General features: G+C 41.8%; 1 protein-coding gene across 11 annotated transcripts in view; it reads left to right on the top strand.

The window, feature by feature from the left end:
* Atp9b (ATPase phospholipid transporting 9B) overlaps window positions 1-17044 on the top strand; it is a 193380-nt gene that overhangs the window by 91273 nt on the left and 85063 nt on the right. For 6 of the 11 annotated variants that reach the window (NM_001106130.1, XM_087592282.1, XM_087592281.1 and 3 more), the window contains 1 exon segment: window positions 3379-3455. The exons of the other annotated variants lie outside the window; for them this stretch is intronic. In NM_001106130.1, the coding sequence (NP_001099600.1) occupies window positions 3379-3455 (77 nt within the window). 11 annotated transcript variants of the gene reach the window in all.

Below are 17044 nucleotides of genomic sequence, written 5' to 3'. Positions count from 1 at the left end.
TCTTTTGCTTTTTACTGTGTTTTTGTTTTATTTTATTTGAATAAGCACCCCACTGTCTGTTAGTTTAAAGCCAGTAATCAGTCTGTTTAAGGGTCTAGGCTTATTACTTTACATCTATACGTAATTTTCTCTAGATCATCTAAAGTAATTCTCAATTTATAAGCATTGGTTGTTGAGTAAATTCCACATGCTGTCACCTCTGGTTAAAAGGTGACAACTAGGGGCTGGGGATTTAGCTCAGTGGTAGAGCGCTTACGTAGGAAGCACAAGGCCCTGGGTTCGGTCCCCAGCTCCGAAAAAAAAAGAACCAAAAAAAAAAAAAAAGGTGACAACTAAAATTTTTGTAAGAGGCTGATTATTTAAAATAAAGACAATAGTCAACTCGATTTACTGGATTATATTTTGTGGTCATGCATGTTAAATATTTACTTGAAGAATACTTTTCCCCTAAAATTGATGCTGTTAGCATTTTTAGATTTCATAGAAAAGTTATTTGCTTTAAAATATAGCACAACTATTTATTAGAATTGGTAGGGTATTTTATGAAATCTAGATACATGGATAGCAGGGAGGCTGCAGTATAGCCAGAGTGTTAATAACTGACCCCCTCAAATGCAGGTGTAATGGATGTGAAATTTGAAGTTCTATAGATGGACTACAAAGTGACCTTTAGACTCACCCCAAGAGACCAGCCAGTGTAGGCTAGGTGTCATGCTTATGCTAACACTGCTTGGGAAAGTTGGCATCTGAATCTTTCTATATTTTTTTTAATGACTTTAGTCAAATCTAAGGTGTAGATTTCAACCAGATGAGTATAACATTGGCTTTTAGGATTGAGTGTTCCTGAGACTTTTAAAGTATTTTCTTTCTGAAGACTGAACTAAAATTCGGTTTACTTCTAGATAGTATGTGTCATTGCTCTTAGGGATTTTGTTTTGTAGTATATACCTGATAGGGATTTCTTTGTGGCTCTGGGTTTAACATGCAAATATATTTAAGAATTATAGAGGTTTCTCAGTTTGGAGACAAAATGAGAGCTTAATTTTAGACTAAAAAAATATGGACTAAAATTCTTGCTTATAAATGCCCTTACCCCAGAGAACTCTGAACACACGTTCTGCCTCTGTCCTAATGTATCTGCTGCAGTAGTATCCAGGAGTGTGCCACGCCTTGTCCTAGAGGCTCATTTTAAGTCTAGCATCTTTTCCCTTTCTCTGTGTCTTTCTACAGGGACCTACGTCTGTCTATAAATACAAACCCTTTGTCTGAGAGAGTGAGAAGTCCTGTATAGTACTCAACTAATTTAAGCAATTTAAAGTAATTAAAAAGCATGAGACTCTGAATGACAGTGCATTTAAACTAGCTTCACTGAGTTGTCATTTTTTAGCAACCGTCAAATGAGAGAAGAGAGCGAGAGCCTCTCCAGTGTTAATATGTTCCACAGCTGTAGCATCAGGGATTGTGTCAGCACGCCATATTTCTTGTTAGGCTTGCATTCCTCTCCTTCGGTACTGTAAATTATACCAGCCGAGAATCCACAGTCTTTACAGTCTGCCTTGGTTTTTAGGATAGAGCTTTTAAGTATGATAAATCATTCTGAAGGCTTCCCTGACACTTGTTTGTTCTGCTCACCTTAAGAGTAAATCTCGTTGGAAGTTGCATTTGTTCTGAGAATATGATTTCTTCAACATTAATGGCAATTCTATATTCCAAATAAATGAGATTGGCAAAATAGGAAGAAGATGTTGATGAGGTTATATTTAACATTTAACTTGTCCTTTAATAGTGAAACAGTTCTGTGATGTGAGCAGGTTACCTCACCAAGTGTTAAAGTTCTCTGCCCTAAAGGCAGTCATCGTGTGCAGGAGTTTGAATGGATCATAACATGGAGAGACAACACTTGGGTAGGCAGGTGAGCTTCGTGCCCCTCATTGGCCAATCACACCTTCCTAGAACTTGCTTCAGTTCCAGACAGTGGTGCTCAGGTAGAACTACAAGACGAGCCTCTGTAGCTGCACGCCACCGCCGAGGACTAGCTTGTGAAGCAGAAACTTGAGTTCCAGGATGTGGGACATGTGGCTCTCCCTGCTCAGATGGGTACATGACAGTTCATATTTATCTCATGGGTCCTAACTTACGCTTTGCTCAATGTCACATGTTAATGCCACATCTAGGGTCATGTGCATTTTGGGGTTTTGTTTTTGTTTTGGTTCTCACTGTGTATCCCAGGCTGACCTTAAGCAGAATAGTTTATATAATTTTTATGGTTAAATTTGTTAGAATTGTTAATTTCAGTAGTTTATATGCATATATATATATATTCTTTCTACTTTGTAATTTCAGTTTTTTGGTTTTAAGGACAAAACTAGGACTACAAATGATGCATGCAGGTGTTATGTATAGGTTCCATGGTTTTAGTTTTGGCAGTTTATAGATAAATGTTTGAACCTTTATAGCATTCAGGTTAGTTATAATTTCCTTAAGTTTAAAAAATACTACACATTCCTGATCCATCATTTTTTTTTAAAGATTTATTCATTTATTATATATAAGTACACGGTAGCTGTCTTCAGATACACCAGAAGAGGGCATTGGATCTCCTTACAGATGGTTATGAGCCACCATGTGGTTGCTGGGAATTGAACTCAGGACCTCTGGAAGAGTAGTCGGGTGCTCTTAACCGCTGAGCCATCTCTCCAGCCCGATCCATCATTTTAATAGACCAAACTTTAGAGATATCCATTAAGGAAGTGAGCAGCTTCTAAATGTAAAATCAAGTATTTTAAAATTATGTTTCTGGTGGGTTTTTGTTTGCTCAGTGACATGATTTTTGTGATGCTAAGGGTGGGTCCCAGGGCCTAGCACATGCTGGCCATGTGCTGCACTGAGTAATGTCCTGTCCTCTGATGCTGTTTCCTGATGAGCATGTGAAACAGCCACAAAGGGTCCCCTGGTCTCTTGTGCACAGCGCCACCATCAGGTAGAAGAACTGATTCCTATCTCGTCCTGATTTGGAGACTCTGCAGTGAGGTCCTCAGGAATATAGCCTTCGATGCCATCCTAACAGTGGACTGCACACCATTTCAGTAGATAGTTAGGAAAAACCCACGCCGCTCTCATTGTCAGGAAAAAGAAGATTACCACATTTTTTGCTGTTATGTAGAGGCAAATTTGTATTGTTTAAACAAATGGTATCACTTCTAACTCGCTTTTATAAGTTAAGGTTAAATTTTGTTGAACTAACCAAATCAATTAGACTGTTGGATGAATGTATATGTGCTCAAACAGTATAATATATTTTCCATCAAGACAATTAATTAGAAAGTGTTATCTATGCTTTCAAGTATTGCTATAAGGACCACTTTCATGTTTTTGCAGGTACTGTAATAGGTGTTGTCATTTATACTGGAAAAGAGACTCGAAGTGTAATGAACACATCCAATCCAAAAAATAAGGTAGGCTAGATTAAGGAGCAACTGCTTTAATGAACTCACTGTTTCCTCCAGTAGGAAAGTCTACGTAGAGCTGACTAGCCCATCTCTACAGCATGATATATAACATGAAAAACAGATTTGATTGCTGGCAGATTGTAGTACGTCCCTCTGTCTGCTGTATCTACTCTCTCAGTCATGGCCCTTCTCCTTACCTGTGTTTCCACTATGCCTTCTCCTTACCTGTGTTTCCACTATGCCTTCTCCTTACCTGTGTTTCCACTATGCCTTCTCCTTACCTGTGTTTCCACTATGCCTTCTCCTTACCTGTGTTTCCACTATGCCTTTTCCTTACCTGTGTTTCCACTATGCCTTCTCCTTACCTGTGTTTCCACTATGCCTTCTATCTGGCAGTCAGTGCTGGGTTTCTCATCTTAGTTTACTTTATAGTTTGTGTTCTTTATGTTGATTGTTTATTTTTAAAACGACCCATTAGTGCTTTGTATTATTTATCTTGATATTATTGTTATATATAGGTTATTTCTTTCATTTCAGAAACACAGGAAAAGCATAGAGACTCCTGGTAATACTCCTGAAATTATCACTTACGCAATCAAAATGTGTTTATACATTAAATCACAACAAAAAGTTAGTGTGAATTCTCAGTATTTCTGTGTGGCTGATTCATTATTCATAATGAACTCTGTGTCAGTGTTTGAAAGTACAATTTAATGAGAAACGTTCTTACTGTTCACCTCATGCTTGTTTGAAATTATATATATAATATATATAACTATGTATAAACAAAATTCTATATTAAATATTATAAATTATATATATAAAATAATTAAATAGAGCAAATAGTTTTCACAGATCCATGTCTTACTCTGTAGCTTACTAAAAGTAAAGGTTGTATTTTTGCTGGAAAATTTTCTACTAAGCAGTAGAAATGAAATATACCCCTATCAATACATGTATATGTCTGGTATGATATAATCCATTTCTTCAGCTAAGAATTAATTTTAAAATAGTCTTTCAAAAAGTATGCCAAATGTAGTGGCTTATAGCATAAGTTCAAGGCCATCCCTGAAGTGTCTGTATCAAAAAAAACAAAACAAAACAAAATAACAAACTAAACAGAAAAACATCATCAGCCCCATATATGGCCCAACTCCACTACAGTGGATTAACCCTCTTGCTTGCTGATGTGAGTGGGGCCTGCTAGCAAGTCTCCCACAAAGCAGCTGTCAGTTATGAGTGGATAGATGGATGGATGGATGGATGGGTGGGTGGATGGATGGGTGGGTGGATGGGTGGATGGGTGGGTGGATGGATGGGAGCAAGGAAGGAAGGGAGAAAGACAGACAGACAGCAGACAGTATCCAACAGAAAATGAATGGTGAAAGTTTGCGTATATGATGAAATTGTGCCAAATGTTTAGTATCCGTTTCACCAGATTAAATAGTTAAATTAAATTAAATTCAGATAGATCAGGTTTGTGCATATATATCCTACTGTAATTTCTATATGAACTTTAACTGTGATGATGAGAAATGTCCCTTTAGATTTATTTAGCAAACTCTATTCTGGCTATCAAATAGACCTTAGTCACTACTCTAACACTAGAACTAAAGTTATGTTAAAACAATTTTGTAGTTAATTATAGAGTGATGTTCATATTTATACATATTTTCAAACAAGTGTGACAATTGTTTCCTCCAGGGAACAGGTAGAGTATTCTAGTGCACATGCACCATCAAGACTTCTCTTACTGTTTTCACTCATGTGTTTATGGTGATATTGGGGATAATTTAATTTTAAGCAATAAGTTTAACATTTTAAAAGCTACTTTTTAATTATACTTTTGAATTCCTCCTTACTCTCCAGTTGCACTTACATCCTGCTGTTTTTCATTGTCTCACAACTTCACAGCTTTAGTCTCTGTTCACGTTTCATGTTGGCTCACTGTGCTTCAGATGCGTTTATCATCATAGTTGAGGATCCTCACATTTGCTTTGTCACTGGGGAACAATCTAGGCTTTGCCATTGACCAGGTTCTAGACTTTGAACAAATGTTTTAACTCTGCATCTTCATGTTCACATCTGTAAAATAGAGATGGTACCAACATGTGGTTGAGAATCAGCTGCTTCACGTGTTGCTTTAAAAAAAAAAAAACTTGATACCTAACAAGTGCTCAGTAGATGCTAATGTTGTAATTATTATTATAACTATTATTTTATTGTTGTTGTTTTGTACTTTGACTGGCCTGGAACTCATAGGTACCTTCCTGCCTCAACAGAATTTTGGAATGTGCATCACCACACTCAAGCTACATCACAGTTCCTAATACTGTTTTGTGACGTGAAATATTATCAGTCTCAGTTCTTATTTCCAATTTAAAATTAGAAACAAACTTGCTGATTCGTATGTAGTAATCCTAAGAAGCTGGGGCTGGGGCAGTGCACAGTGGGCACTCTTCTTTCCAGCACCCACAATCTGTAACTCTAGTCACAGGGCATCTGACCCCTTCTTCTGGCCTCTGTGGGCACAATGGCTCCCCTAGAACAGAGGATACAGAGGGTTGTAAGCTGCCATGTGGATGCTGGCCAATAAGCCCCAGTCCCTGCCAAACATCAAGTGTTTTTAGTCAGTGAAGGGAGCCTTCTCTCCAGCACCTCTTCTCTTGTGCTATTTGAAATATCCTCGTTTCCTTGGTGTTAGTGAGGATAGGATATTGTTGGAGTTTTACAGGCTTATAGTACAGCTTTGGCTCTGCCATTACTAGCCTTCACAGATAGATATAAAAGTCTCATCAGTTGGCCCCACGCTGGGCCTTACTTGGTACTTAGTCTCCTCCCTTTTTAGCCATACTCATATAAATGACAGCTGAGGTCTATAGACTTACTACACCATGGGTCATTCTTAGAATCTTTTCTGAAAACCATTAATCTTACATTTTTAAAGCTATCTAAAATCTAATCTTAAAGTAATTTTTATATTCGTTCCTCAAGTTTGTCATTTCTGTGTGCTCACGTCCGTCTCTTTTCCTCCTCTGGTTCTTCATTGGCCCATGTCCCTTCAACTGACGCCTCAGAGCTCAGGGGCACTCTGTCTGCAGCCGAGCCTGCCTAGAGTGGGGCTCCTTGGGAGGCGTTCCTACAGGCTTGATATTCAGACCCTTTTGTAACTTGAGACTTAACCCAAAGGATAAATGAATTATATGTGTTTACTGTGTAAGCAGTGGAGTCTCTCCAAGTGTTCAATGCTGGTTTTAGATTAGTAAAGTTCAAGGAAGGACTTCAGCCAGGCTGCTGTGGACCAGACAGCTAGGACTTTGCAGGCAATTACTGGTTTTGCTCTATTAAATGAAAAAGAATGTGATGTTGACTGTAACTCCAGAAGAGAAGAGACAGAAATGGATGTTTGCTGTTTGCATGGCATTTTTCTGAAAGTTATATCCTAGCGTGGTGTAGTGTTTAGACTTCAGAGGTGACTAGTGCAAGCAAAACTAAGCATTTCAGAGGGAAAGAGGATTAATTTTCCTTAGCTCTGCTGGGTTTCCACTAGCAAATATGTCTTGACCTCTTAATTCTGACAGTGATCCTAAGCAGGGGAGCTTGATTGACATGGTGCTTAATTGGAATTTAACTGTGGAGCTCACTGCTGGCAGAGTAGGTATTGCTTGAAATATCTATAATTCTGAATGAGTGGGTAGTGGCTACCAGTCAGGATGAGCTGATAATATACTATACAGACCACGGTGGCCTCTGCAGCATTCTCACACATATTTTGTGCCAGACTCTATGCGACTTGCTCATCATGAGGCCATGATGATCTACATTGGTAACCGAGTCCCATGACCACTAGGATAGGCCAGCATCTCACATGCTGGCTTTAATGGCTTTTACTAATGAGTGCACAGGGTCGGTATCATTGGCCAAAGCAATTAGATGACCTCATATAAGTTCAGGGTATCAGGAAAGTACAGCCCTCCCTGTGATCCAGCAGTGTGAGAGTTGGAAATATCTATGGAGCAGTATTGGCACACTTACAGTGTGCTTACAGAAGATATTCTCCTAGAGTCTTCTGGCTGATAAGGAAAAAAAAGTGGAATTCCAAAGAATGTTTGTTTCAAAAGTTGAACAGGGGAAACAGGAAAAGTAACCAGGACAAAAGACAGCTGAGTGAAGAGGTCATTGGATCTGCAGGAGGGAGGAATAGAGATGGATACAGATTGCAGGGGTCACTGATTTAGAAGTCTGAAAAATACTGGCATAATTTAGAAGTTGCCTTAGGTTTTCAAGACACAAATTCAGGTTAGTGTTCTTAGTGTCAGAGAAGCGTAAGGGGTACCTCAGGATGGGGGTGGGTATCATGTTGCAGGAACTGAGCTCAGGGTTAAGGGAAGGGAAGACTAACGTATTTTATGATCAGGATCCCAGACCAGGAAGAAGTAATATTAATTAAAGGAGCAAGGAGCTGAAGGAAGAGGAAAATGAGAGGAAGAGAGAGGAACGTGTAGAGGGAGGAAGCAAGAGAGAATTTAGGAAAGAAAGATTGTACTATAAGACAAAGGATTTTTTTTTTTGATATGATTGTGTTTTTCCTGGTGAGAAAATTCAGTATCACAGTAACAGTTCCAGGAAAGAATAAAGGGCATTGATCATCTTCCACAAGACATCTATTTGTCTTCCACAAGAGCAAGTTTAGTGTAGGCATCCAAGGGTCCCTAAAACACATTGTTAAGTACTTAGAAAAAAATCTCATGGTGTTACCTGGCCACTCTTCCCCGGTGGTTTACATCCTGCCTTCACTTTGATGTACACATGTGAGAACTGTGCAAACTTGCAGAACTCCTTTAGGCTCCTAAGATTAAAAATGGTTCAGGAAAACCTATTGACTTAATGATAAATAATGAATCCTGGTCCAGTAGCAGAGTTGACAGGGAACTTGGTCAGGGATTAACACAGTTCCCAAAAGGGCCAGGGATGAAAGCCTAGCCATTCAGCTTTGACACTGTTGAACAGCTCCAAAGATACAGCTCTTCTTGAAATTATATGTCAGTGATGTACTTAGTGACAAACCAAGGTCTTTTATTATCCATGTTGCAAGAGTCTCTACTCACACCAACAGATAGGTCCTGGGTTTATCTAGAGCTGTGACAGGTGTCAGAGAGCAGAACTACAACCTAGAGAAGGACCATCCTGGTCTGGGGCCAGGAAACTGTCCAGATGTGACCCAGAGGCCTCCCGTGCTGGAAAGTAGACAAACTCTAAAGAGGAGGGATCTGAAAATGATTATCCAGAGGCATGTCTGCCAAAGGAAGTAAGGCTGTCTGTCCTTGGTGACAAAGTGGAGTGAGTACAGCTGGGGAAAGCAATTGTAGAGTGGAGGTATGGCTGTGTCAGGCTGCAAACCTATGGCTGTTTTGAGGAGCCATCTTGCCTTTTTATCTCAAAATAAATGTGTTTTCCAGCTACATATTGACAGAGGCAAGGACTAGCATTGCATGAGTTTGTGATAGTACCGTTTTGTTATTCAAGGAGGCCTTTAAGTCTTGCCCTCCACGCTGGCTTGGAGACTGTTACAGCATATGGGTCTTGTTGACTAACAGAGAGATGCAGTTCCCTTTCATGAAACATTCAGTACCCAGGCTCCACATCTGTCACCTCTATGCTTCTACTTCTGTTCATGCTGTTCATGCACTTTATTGACCTGCAGTATCATTTCCCTGTATCTTCTGCTCTGGGTGTGGCTCTCCATCAGCTTTCTGTCTGTCACTTGCTGTGAGTGCACTGGAATCCATCTTAGTTAAGTTTCAGTTGCTGTGATAAAATACCCTAACAAAGGCAGCCTAAGGTAGAAAGGGTGTTGTCTCCCAGGTCAAGGTGGCAGAGAAGTGCTAGTGTCACAGCCTGAGGCTGCTGATTATGTCATATCCAAGTCAGAAGGCAGAGGGAACTGCTTCTCAGCACTCATTCGTTACCGAGACCTTGTGCTCGGGTCTTCCCATCCCAGTTAAGTCAGTCAAGGTATCCCCCACAAGCATTCTCGGAGGCCTATCTTTCAGGTGGCTCCAGATTCTGTGAAGCTCAAAACTCGTAGTCATTGCCACAAAACATGGTTTGTAGCAGAGACATAATGCACACCCACCAGGACCCAGCAAAGGTTATCCCTGCTGACCTTCCTTGGAGCTTTTCTACTCAGACCTCCCCTCTCACCATCAGTTCCCAAAGGCATGTTATTCTGCCAGGCTCTGGTCTTGGTGAGGCTGTTCCAGTAGACCCCTCTTCCACACCTAGGAAGGCACCAACTCCCACCAGCCCCATTTCTCTCTGGATTCCTGACAGAATGTCAACTTTCCCACTTATGCTGGAGAATCCATAAGGCCCTGTTTGTGCCTATTTTATCTTATTGGCTCTCTCGAGGCAGCATTTCTCTGTGTAGCCTTGACTGTCCTGGAACTCAATCTGTAGACCAGGCTGGCCTCAGACTTAGATCCACCTGCCTTTGTCTGCTTCCTGAGTGCTGGGATTAAAGGCATCTCCACCACAAGCAGGCAACTGTTTTGTGCCTTTTAAAACGTCTGCAGAGCTAAGCAGATGGACAAGTGAACATTGAATATTCACCCAATTTTATAGGTAGCTAGCTTCATAAATAGACTTTTAATCTTGCTGTTTTGCCTGCCTTAGCTAATATCTCTTGTCTTTGGCATATTTCCCTTATTTCTTTGCTTCGTTACCTTGTTTTTTGTTTGTTCTTTTCTAGTTGATTAAAAATAAAAAGCCAATCCTTCAACCTGGTATGACTTGTGAGAATTAGGGAGAATGGCCTGGCCTCTCTGATACCCAGGCTTGTGCCAGGTACTCTCCAGCTCCTTTCTCTTCTCTGTGGTTGTGGCTATCATGCACTTAGGCCCTAGATACAGATTTTTATTGGAGTTGAAATATACAGAAAGCATGTCTGGCTGCCAGCCTTGCTCCTCCTCCTGTGGCATGGCTATACTGCTTCTTCATGCCAGCAACTGTACTGCCTGCCCCAGTGCTATGCCCGTGAGACATGGAAATGCAAACCCCTGACTTCCAGATTCTAGCATAGTGCAGTCTAGAGATAGTCTCTGCTCTGATGTCTGCCCTAGACTGTCCTGGGTGAGTTAGGGGTCTGTAAGTGGAGCGACTGACTGATGCAACACTCTGACTGACTGTTTTGGATTCCTTGTTAATTTCGTTCCTGCTCTCTAACAGCAAGGAAGCATAGCTGTATGCTAAAAGTGCAGTGTTAGCATCCAGATGCAGGGATAGCTCTCTGACTTTTCTAGTTCTTATCCTGTGACTTACTGGAGAGAGAGATGGACTGTACTCCTATTTGGAAGTTTTAAAACTTTGAACAAATAAGAAGTTTTTATTACTAGGCAACTTACAATGAAATTTGGTGAAAGTTTAAATTACAAGGACTACCACTTCAGTAATGGACTGCTTTATAAAACCTAGCCTTAGATGTATTTAATAAGATGATACTTGATTACATTTAAGAGGGAAAATTCTTAGAGAAGGTTAAGGAAAATCAATCGTGACAGGTTGCCATTTTCATGCCGCTCATAATAATAAGTTGCTCAGAGCAGAAACATCAAGGATGAAATGATAATACAAATTGCTTCAAGCAGTTATTGTAATCCCTCGGGCATATTGATTTGTGTTTCTAATAAAAAGATGCTTTCAGATGTCTCATTGACAGAGACAGGTGACAGGTGCCATTATGGGAATTAGAGCTGCCTTGCGCTGTCTGGATTGTTGCAAGGCGTTTTCAGACAATAGAACCAAATAGAGTCAACCGTGGGGTACATTCCCAGTTGAAATCAAGGCAGTTTTGGAAAATGGCCTTTTTATTTTTAAAAGGACCATTTATTAATATTTTAAGAGTCCTCTTGATCTATAGTAAGATGTCACACTAGACCAGCTGGCTTTTGCCTTTTCTATGGCTCCATGCCATCAGAGGACCCCTTGTTTCTCTAGTAGCTGCCTTTTTGAGAATATGGTTTCAATAATGTGTGCATGTTCTCATGGGGAGAACATGGTGGTGTGCTCAGCCTCCTGGATAGAGACTCATGCCTTTCTCACAACTGTTATTAATATCAACAAATCATAGTGTTTTCAAGTCTCATCAGGAAAATATCAGCCACCATCAAGCCAACCATGAAGCTTTCTAATAGCACAGATGAGATGGAGCACATCTGCTTGAGCCACCATCACTGTGTCCAGCACTGGCCTCACAGCCACACACAGCTCTGCATGGTGAGCACACGTGGCCTTAGGACTTTAGGAGACAGGAAAGACGCTATCCTGATGATAACTGAGACCTGCTCTACAAACACGGAAACCTCTAAAGTACAAATGTCAGCTTTGTCCCTGAATTCCTTTAAATTTGACTATAAATCTAATGCCCTGAATAGGAAATGAGTTATTTAAATGCTTATTTCTTCATTACATTCTGCATAAGCAATGCTTATTGTATTTTTGTCTGTATTAGGTAAGAATACATTTGGTAGTGTCTCCTTATGTGTTAGTACAGTAATCTCAACTCAGCAGAGATTTTACTGTGAGTTGGCGATTTCATTATTATGTTCATTGTATTTATTAAACTCCTTGATTCCTTACCTTGAGGCCTTGAAAACTGTTAGGAACTTGTGATAATACTTAATTTTTCATATTTCTGGCATTAGTAAGATCCTCTTCTCCCATATCATTTGACACAGTTCTGATGATGTGTCCTGTGAGTAAGCTAGGACAGTCCCCAGACTTGTGTGTAGAGTGTAGCACGGTGGGCAGAGAGAGCGTGTTAGAGAAGAGTGGAGGTAACAGCTTCTGTCACTCAAGGTCTCAGACAGCTATATGATGTCAGAAGATTTCTAGCAACTTACCCCTACCTGTCCGTCTGTCCGTTCCTGTGCAGATGGAAGCCTCCGTGGCCGTCCTCTGTATCTGCAGGTCACACTGCTGCTGTAGAGTCAGAGGCAGACTTCACTGGGGACGAGTTTAAGCCAGCAGTCAGCTCAAAAGTAGAGCCCTTAGGCTGTCATGGTTCCCTGCCAAAGTCCACTGCAGTGGATGGGGATGGGCTCTGTGGAGCATGCTCACCTCTCTCCCTTCATTCGGCTGCCTCCCTCCTCCATCCCTCACTCCCTGTGCTGTACTCTTTCAGCAGGAAGTGGGGGTGATAAGGTTCACTCCTTATTGCACCAGCTTGTTCAAATGTTTGCCGTTGCTCTGATGATAAACAGTAGCCTCTCTGCTGTGTGCCACAAACCCTTCTTTATTCTTCCGTCCCTCCTCTCTCCATTCAGTGCTGCTGTCCTAGGAGGGCTTGCTTTGTCTGTCTCAAGCTTGTAGGGCCATCTGGCCACACACTGTGTAGACCAATGATTATTCTGCCTTATCAATCACAGTTTCTTGGCTTGGACTGTCCATTTATCTTGGTGTTTCTGGCACTCTGTACATGCTAGTTTCTCAGTAAATGCTCTGTGAAGATAGGAGTCAGCCGAGACAACTACTTAGTTACTTATCCCTGTCTTCCGTAAGTTTTAAATAGCATAGAGGCAGGACTTGGATTGTATACATTCTTTTTTTTTTTTTTTTTCCTTTTCTTTTTTTCGGAGCTGGGAACTGAACCCAGGGCCTTGCGCTTGCTAGGCAAGTGCTCTACTACTGAGCTAAATCCCCAACCCCGATTGTTTACATTCTTATATCCCATGTTCCTCACACAGCCAATAGCTGCAGGGAAACCAAACGAAGAGTTAAAAAAGAACTAAAAATGACTCTTTTGAACATGATTTCTAATAGTTGCGCCACCTTACCTCTAAGCAGGGGACTGCCTGTTGTATTTCTAGTAAGGACTGAAAACAGCACTGCTTTAGTGAGAGGTTAATTCAAAGAGTGGCTTTGCCTTCAGCCTCTTCTCCTGTACATTGCACTTGGTGAATAGACTGTACTAATGTGCTTGAGGTGTGACTTACTGTGATAGGGTCACATCCACACAACCAGATCACTGTCCCCACGCTTTGGTACTGCTGTGGAATAGATGTTGTGCATCACACTAATGTTGATGACCACCATCAAGTGTGCTACACAGCCATGCCATTGCTAAACTGCATCGTGGGCACTTTTGCTTAACTCCCAAATAAAGACTTAAAAATAGAAATGAAAGACAAACACGAACACAGCATAGCTACAGAGAGTTCATTAACCTGTGGAAATGAGCGAGTTGTATATGACACAATTGAGGGAGAGATTTGTTTTGTTTTGGTTGAATATTTAGTCATTCAAGCAACAATTTTCTTAACTTAAAGTCAATAATTTGTTTTGTTATTACAATTACAAAAATTGTTTCATAGCCTTAAGATATAGACATGGTCTGAATCACACAGTGTAGAGAATAGAATTTTCATAATGGATCAATTTAATACGTTTTTAATTCCAAACAATATAAAGAAAAATGACTACTCTGAGTTTAATCTTGGTCTCAGATGATACATTTGCCTCTTGTATGGGTGAAGGCAGATCATGAGGTACTCTGCCTCTTCCCAATGGACAGAGAACACAGCATCACCATCAGAGAGTGATGCTGAATGGCAGAAGGCTAGGCTCAAGTCTCTTTGCAGTCCTAGATCAGTGGTCCAACCTCTTCTGATGTACATCCCTGAATGGTGATCTTCTAGATAGTAAATCATAGCAATTTTAGTGGTGGTTTATATATCTAATTTACCCAAAAAAAAGAGGCCAGGCATGGTGGTGTACACCTTTGATTCCAGTTTTCTGCTGGCACATCTCTGTGTGTTTTAGACCAGCCATAGCTGCTGACGTGTGTATCTGTATATGTGTGTACTTAACGTGTCTTGAGGCAGGGTCTTATGTGACCCACGCTGACTTCCAACTTGCTTTCTTAGCCCAAGCTGGCCGTGGCCTCTCTTTATGCTTTCACCTCCTTAGTTGCTGGCATTTTAAGACAGAGAAGTTTGGTTTTGAGGAACTGGATACTGTTGAGATCCAAGAGACAGTTCTTAAGGGGAATTGCTGTGAAGTTTAGGGATTAAGTGACAGTGATGTAGAAGCAAGGCCCTCAGATGTACTCATGTGGCCTGCCATAAGTTGGGGAGCTGGTAGAGAGTCAGGTCCTGAGGGATATAGGCTCCTTTCCTCTTGCTGCACTCCTGGGGCTGAGGTGTGGAAACTATATAGTAGCAATTTTTGCCTGTGTCTCTGCATGATGGGCATCCCCGTGGGAGAGTTACAGTCCTTACCAGCCAACCTCAGTTGGCTGCCTAATCCCATGGAAAACCCCACAGGCTCTTAAGAATCATGCAAGCAAGAGTATCAAGCTTCTGTGCCCTGGGAAGGAGCTAATTGGAGAGGAAAGCTAGCAACTTTCCTCTATGGTACTGTGGCTGTGAAGAAGTGATAAGGCCTGTGGCAGGACTGTAGCACTGACAGTGGTGTCACATGCATTGGTACGAGCATCAAAGATGCCCTTCTCCTTAGATGCCACAGGAGTCTCCACACCATCTCCTAGAACTTAGATGTGGAGTAAAGAAGCAGTCGCAAAGACCTGAATGTGAGTTCATATAAATGAAGAAATTTAATGTGTTTGCCTAGACTATAAGCCCATCCTATAAGATAGTGTCCACTGCCCTAAAACTTCTCAAGCTTTGTCTCAAGATAGAGAATTCCACAGGCCATTAGAGAAGATCCTGGATCTCCTCTTTGAGATGTTTGTGTGTGTGTGTGGGGGGGGTACTAATGATGTTGAAGTCTTGGGATAGGTACTTTTTGTGTTGGGCCAAGGACAGTCATGTCAGGAAACCTTTAGAACTATCACATTGCAACAGAAAGCAGAAGCTGCCTTTAAGGAGCATGGATTTTCAAGTGTCACATCCTAGAGTCTGATTGGAGCTTGACTTTCATGGGCTAAATGGATGTGGGACTCACTGTTTGGAGGGCTCCAGTGACCTTAGATCAGTAGGATTACAAAACTAGAAGTTACATATTGGGATATAAAAAGATGATAGTTCTGAGGTCTGGGGCCAAGAGAGAACTGTTTAAACTTAGCCCAGAGATAGAGGTGTCCACACTGATAGGGAATGTTAGTATCAGGGAGGATGTATAGAAGAATCCATAAAGAAAAAAGATGGCTGATTAGCTAGACCCAAAGGAGGCAAGTTCATAGTCTTCAGAACATATGATAGCTGACTGCAGGGAAGGTGCAAGTGAGTATATTTGTATGGCCCTGACGTAGGAAGTATGTTTGCCTCAGTGAAGTAGGTGAGACCTGTGGCCTTAGGGAAATCTTAGGAATTTGGACGAGGAGACTGGGAGAAAAAGCCTGCAGAGGAGGTCTGAGAAGACTGAGCACAGTGCTAAGTGCAGGTGAAGGCTTGTCTTATACTGCAGTGAGATTTTTGTCAGCCAGACTTTGTTCAGGTGTAGAGGCAGTGATAAGGAGTTGACTTTGCTGTAAGGGGTGTCTGGGAAGCAACTTAGAATAAGCTGAAGTCCAGAAACAGAACCTGGAATGTTCTGCATCTGGGGTCAGGCACAGCACCTGTAGGTCTCTTCTGGAGAAGTGGCCCTGTAGTGACCCTAGGCACAGCACCTGTAGGTCTCTTCTGGAGAAGTGGCCCTGTAGTGACCCTAGGCACAGCACCTGTAGGTCTCTTCTGGAGAAGTGGCCCTGTAGTGACCCTAGGCACAGCACCTGTAGGTCTCTTCTGGAGAAGTGGCCCTGTAGTGACCCTAGGCACAGCACCTGTAGATCTCTTCTGGAGAAGTGGCCCTGTAGTGACCCTAGGCACAGCACCTGTAGATCTCTTCTGGAGAAGTGGCCCTGTAGTGACCCTAGGCACAGCACCTGTAGATCTCTTCTGGAGAAGTGGCCCTGTAGTGACCCTAGGCACAGCACCTGTAGATCTCTTCTGGAGAAGTGGCCCTGTAGTGACCCTAGGCACAGCACCTGTAGATCTCTTCTGGAGAAGTGGCCCTGTAGTGACCCTAGGCACAGCACCTGTAGATCTCTTCTGGAGAAGTGGCCCTGTAGTGACCCTAGGCACAGCACCTGTAGATCTCTTCTGGAGAAGTGGCCCTGTAGTGACCCTAGGCACAGCACCTGTAGATCTCTTCTGGAGAAGTGGCCCTGTAGTGACCCTAGGCACAGCACCTGTAGATCTCTTCTGGAGAAGTGGCCCTGTAGTGACCCTAGGACTAGAGGGACTGCTCTACAGCATGCCTCCTCTGCAGCTTAGGACCGCTTTGTACTGAGGTAACAGGGTTTTGAGAAAGAGAAAAGAAAATAGGCTGAAAATCAAGGTAAGCATCAGAGTCACAATGAGGTATGATACACTTTGTGTTATGAGCAGAGGAGGGGTTGAAAATCCCTTTTGCTGAAAGTAAGGGTTCTGTAGAAAAGTCACCCTTGTGCCCTGGTAGATGATTAGTCTATTTAGGAGATGGAAAATCAGAAAGGTCAGGGTGCTAAGAATGCTGTTGACAGACTTCTTAGTAGGTTAGTAGGCACTCATGCATGCTAGGAATGTGCTTAAGCACTGAGCTAAACCCACAATCTAGAA

This window comes from Rattus norvegicus, chromosome 18 (genome assembly GCF_021556685.1).
Source record: "Rattus norvegicus strain SHRSP/BbbUtx chromosome 18, alternate assembly SHRSP_T2T, whole genome shotgun sequence".
Lineage (NCBI taxonomy): Eukaryota > Metazoa > Chordata > Mammalia > Rodentia > Muridae > Rattus > Rattus norvegicus.
The sequence above is the reverse complement of the archived record's forward strand: the minus strand, read 5'-3'. Positions and strand labels throughout refer to the sequence as shown.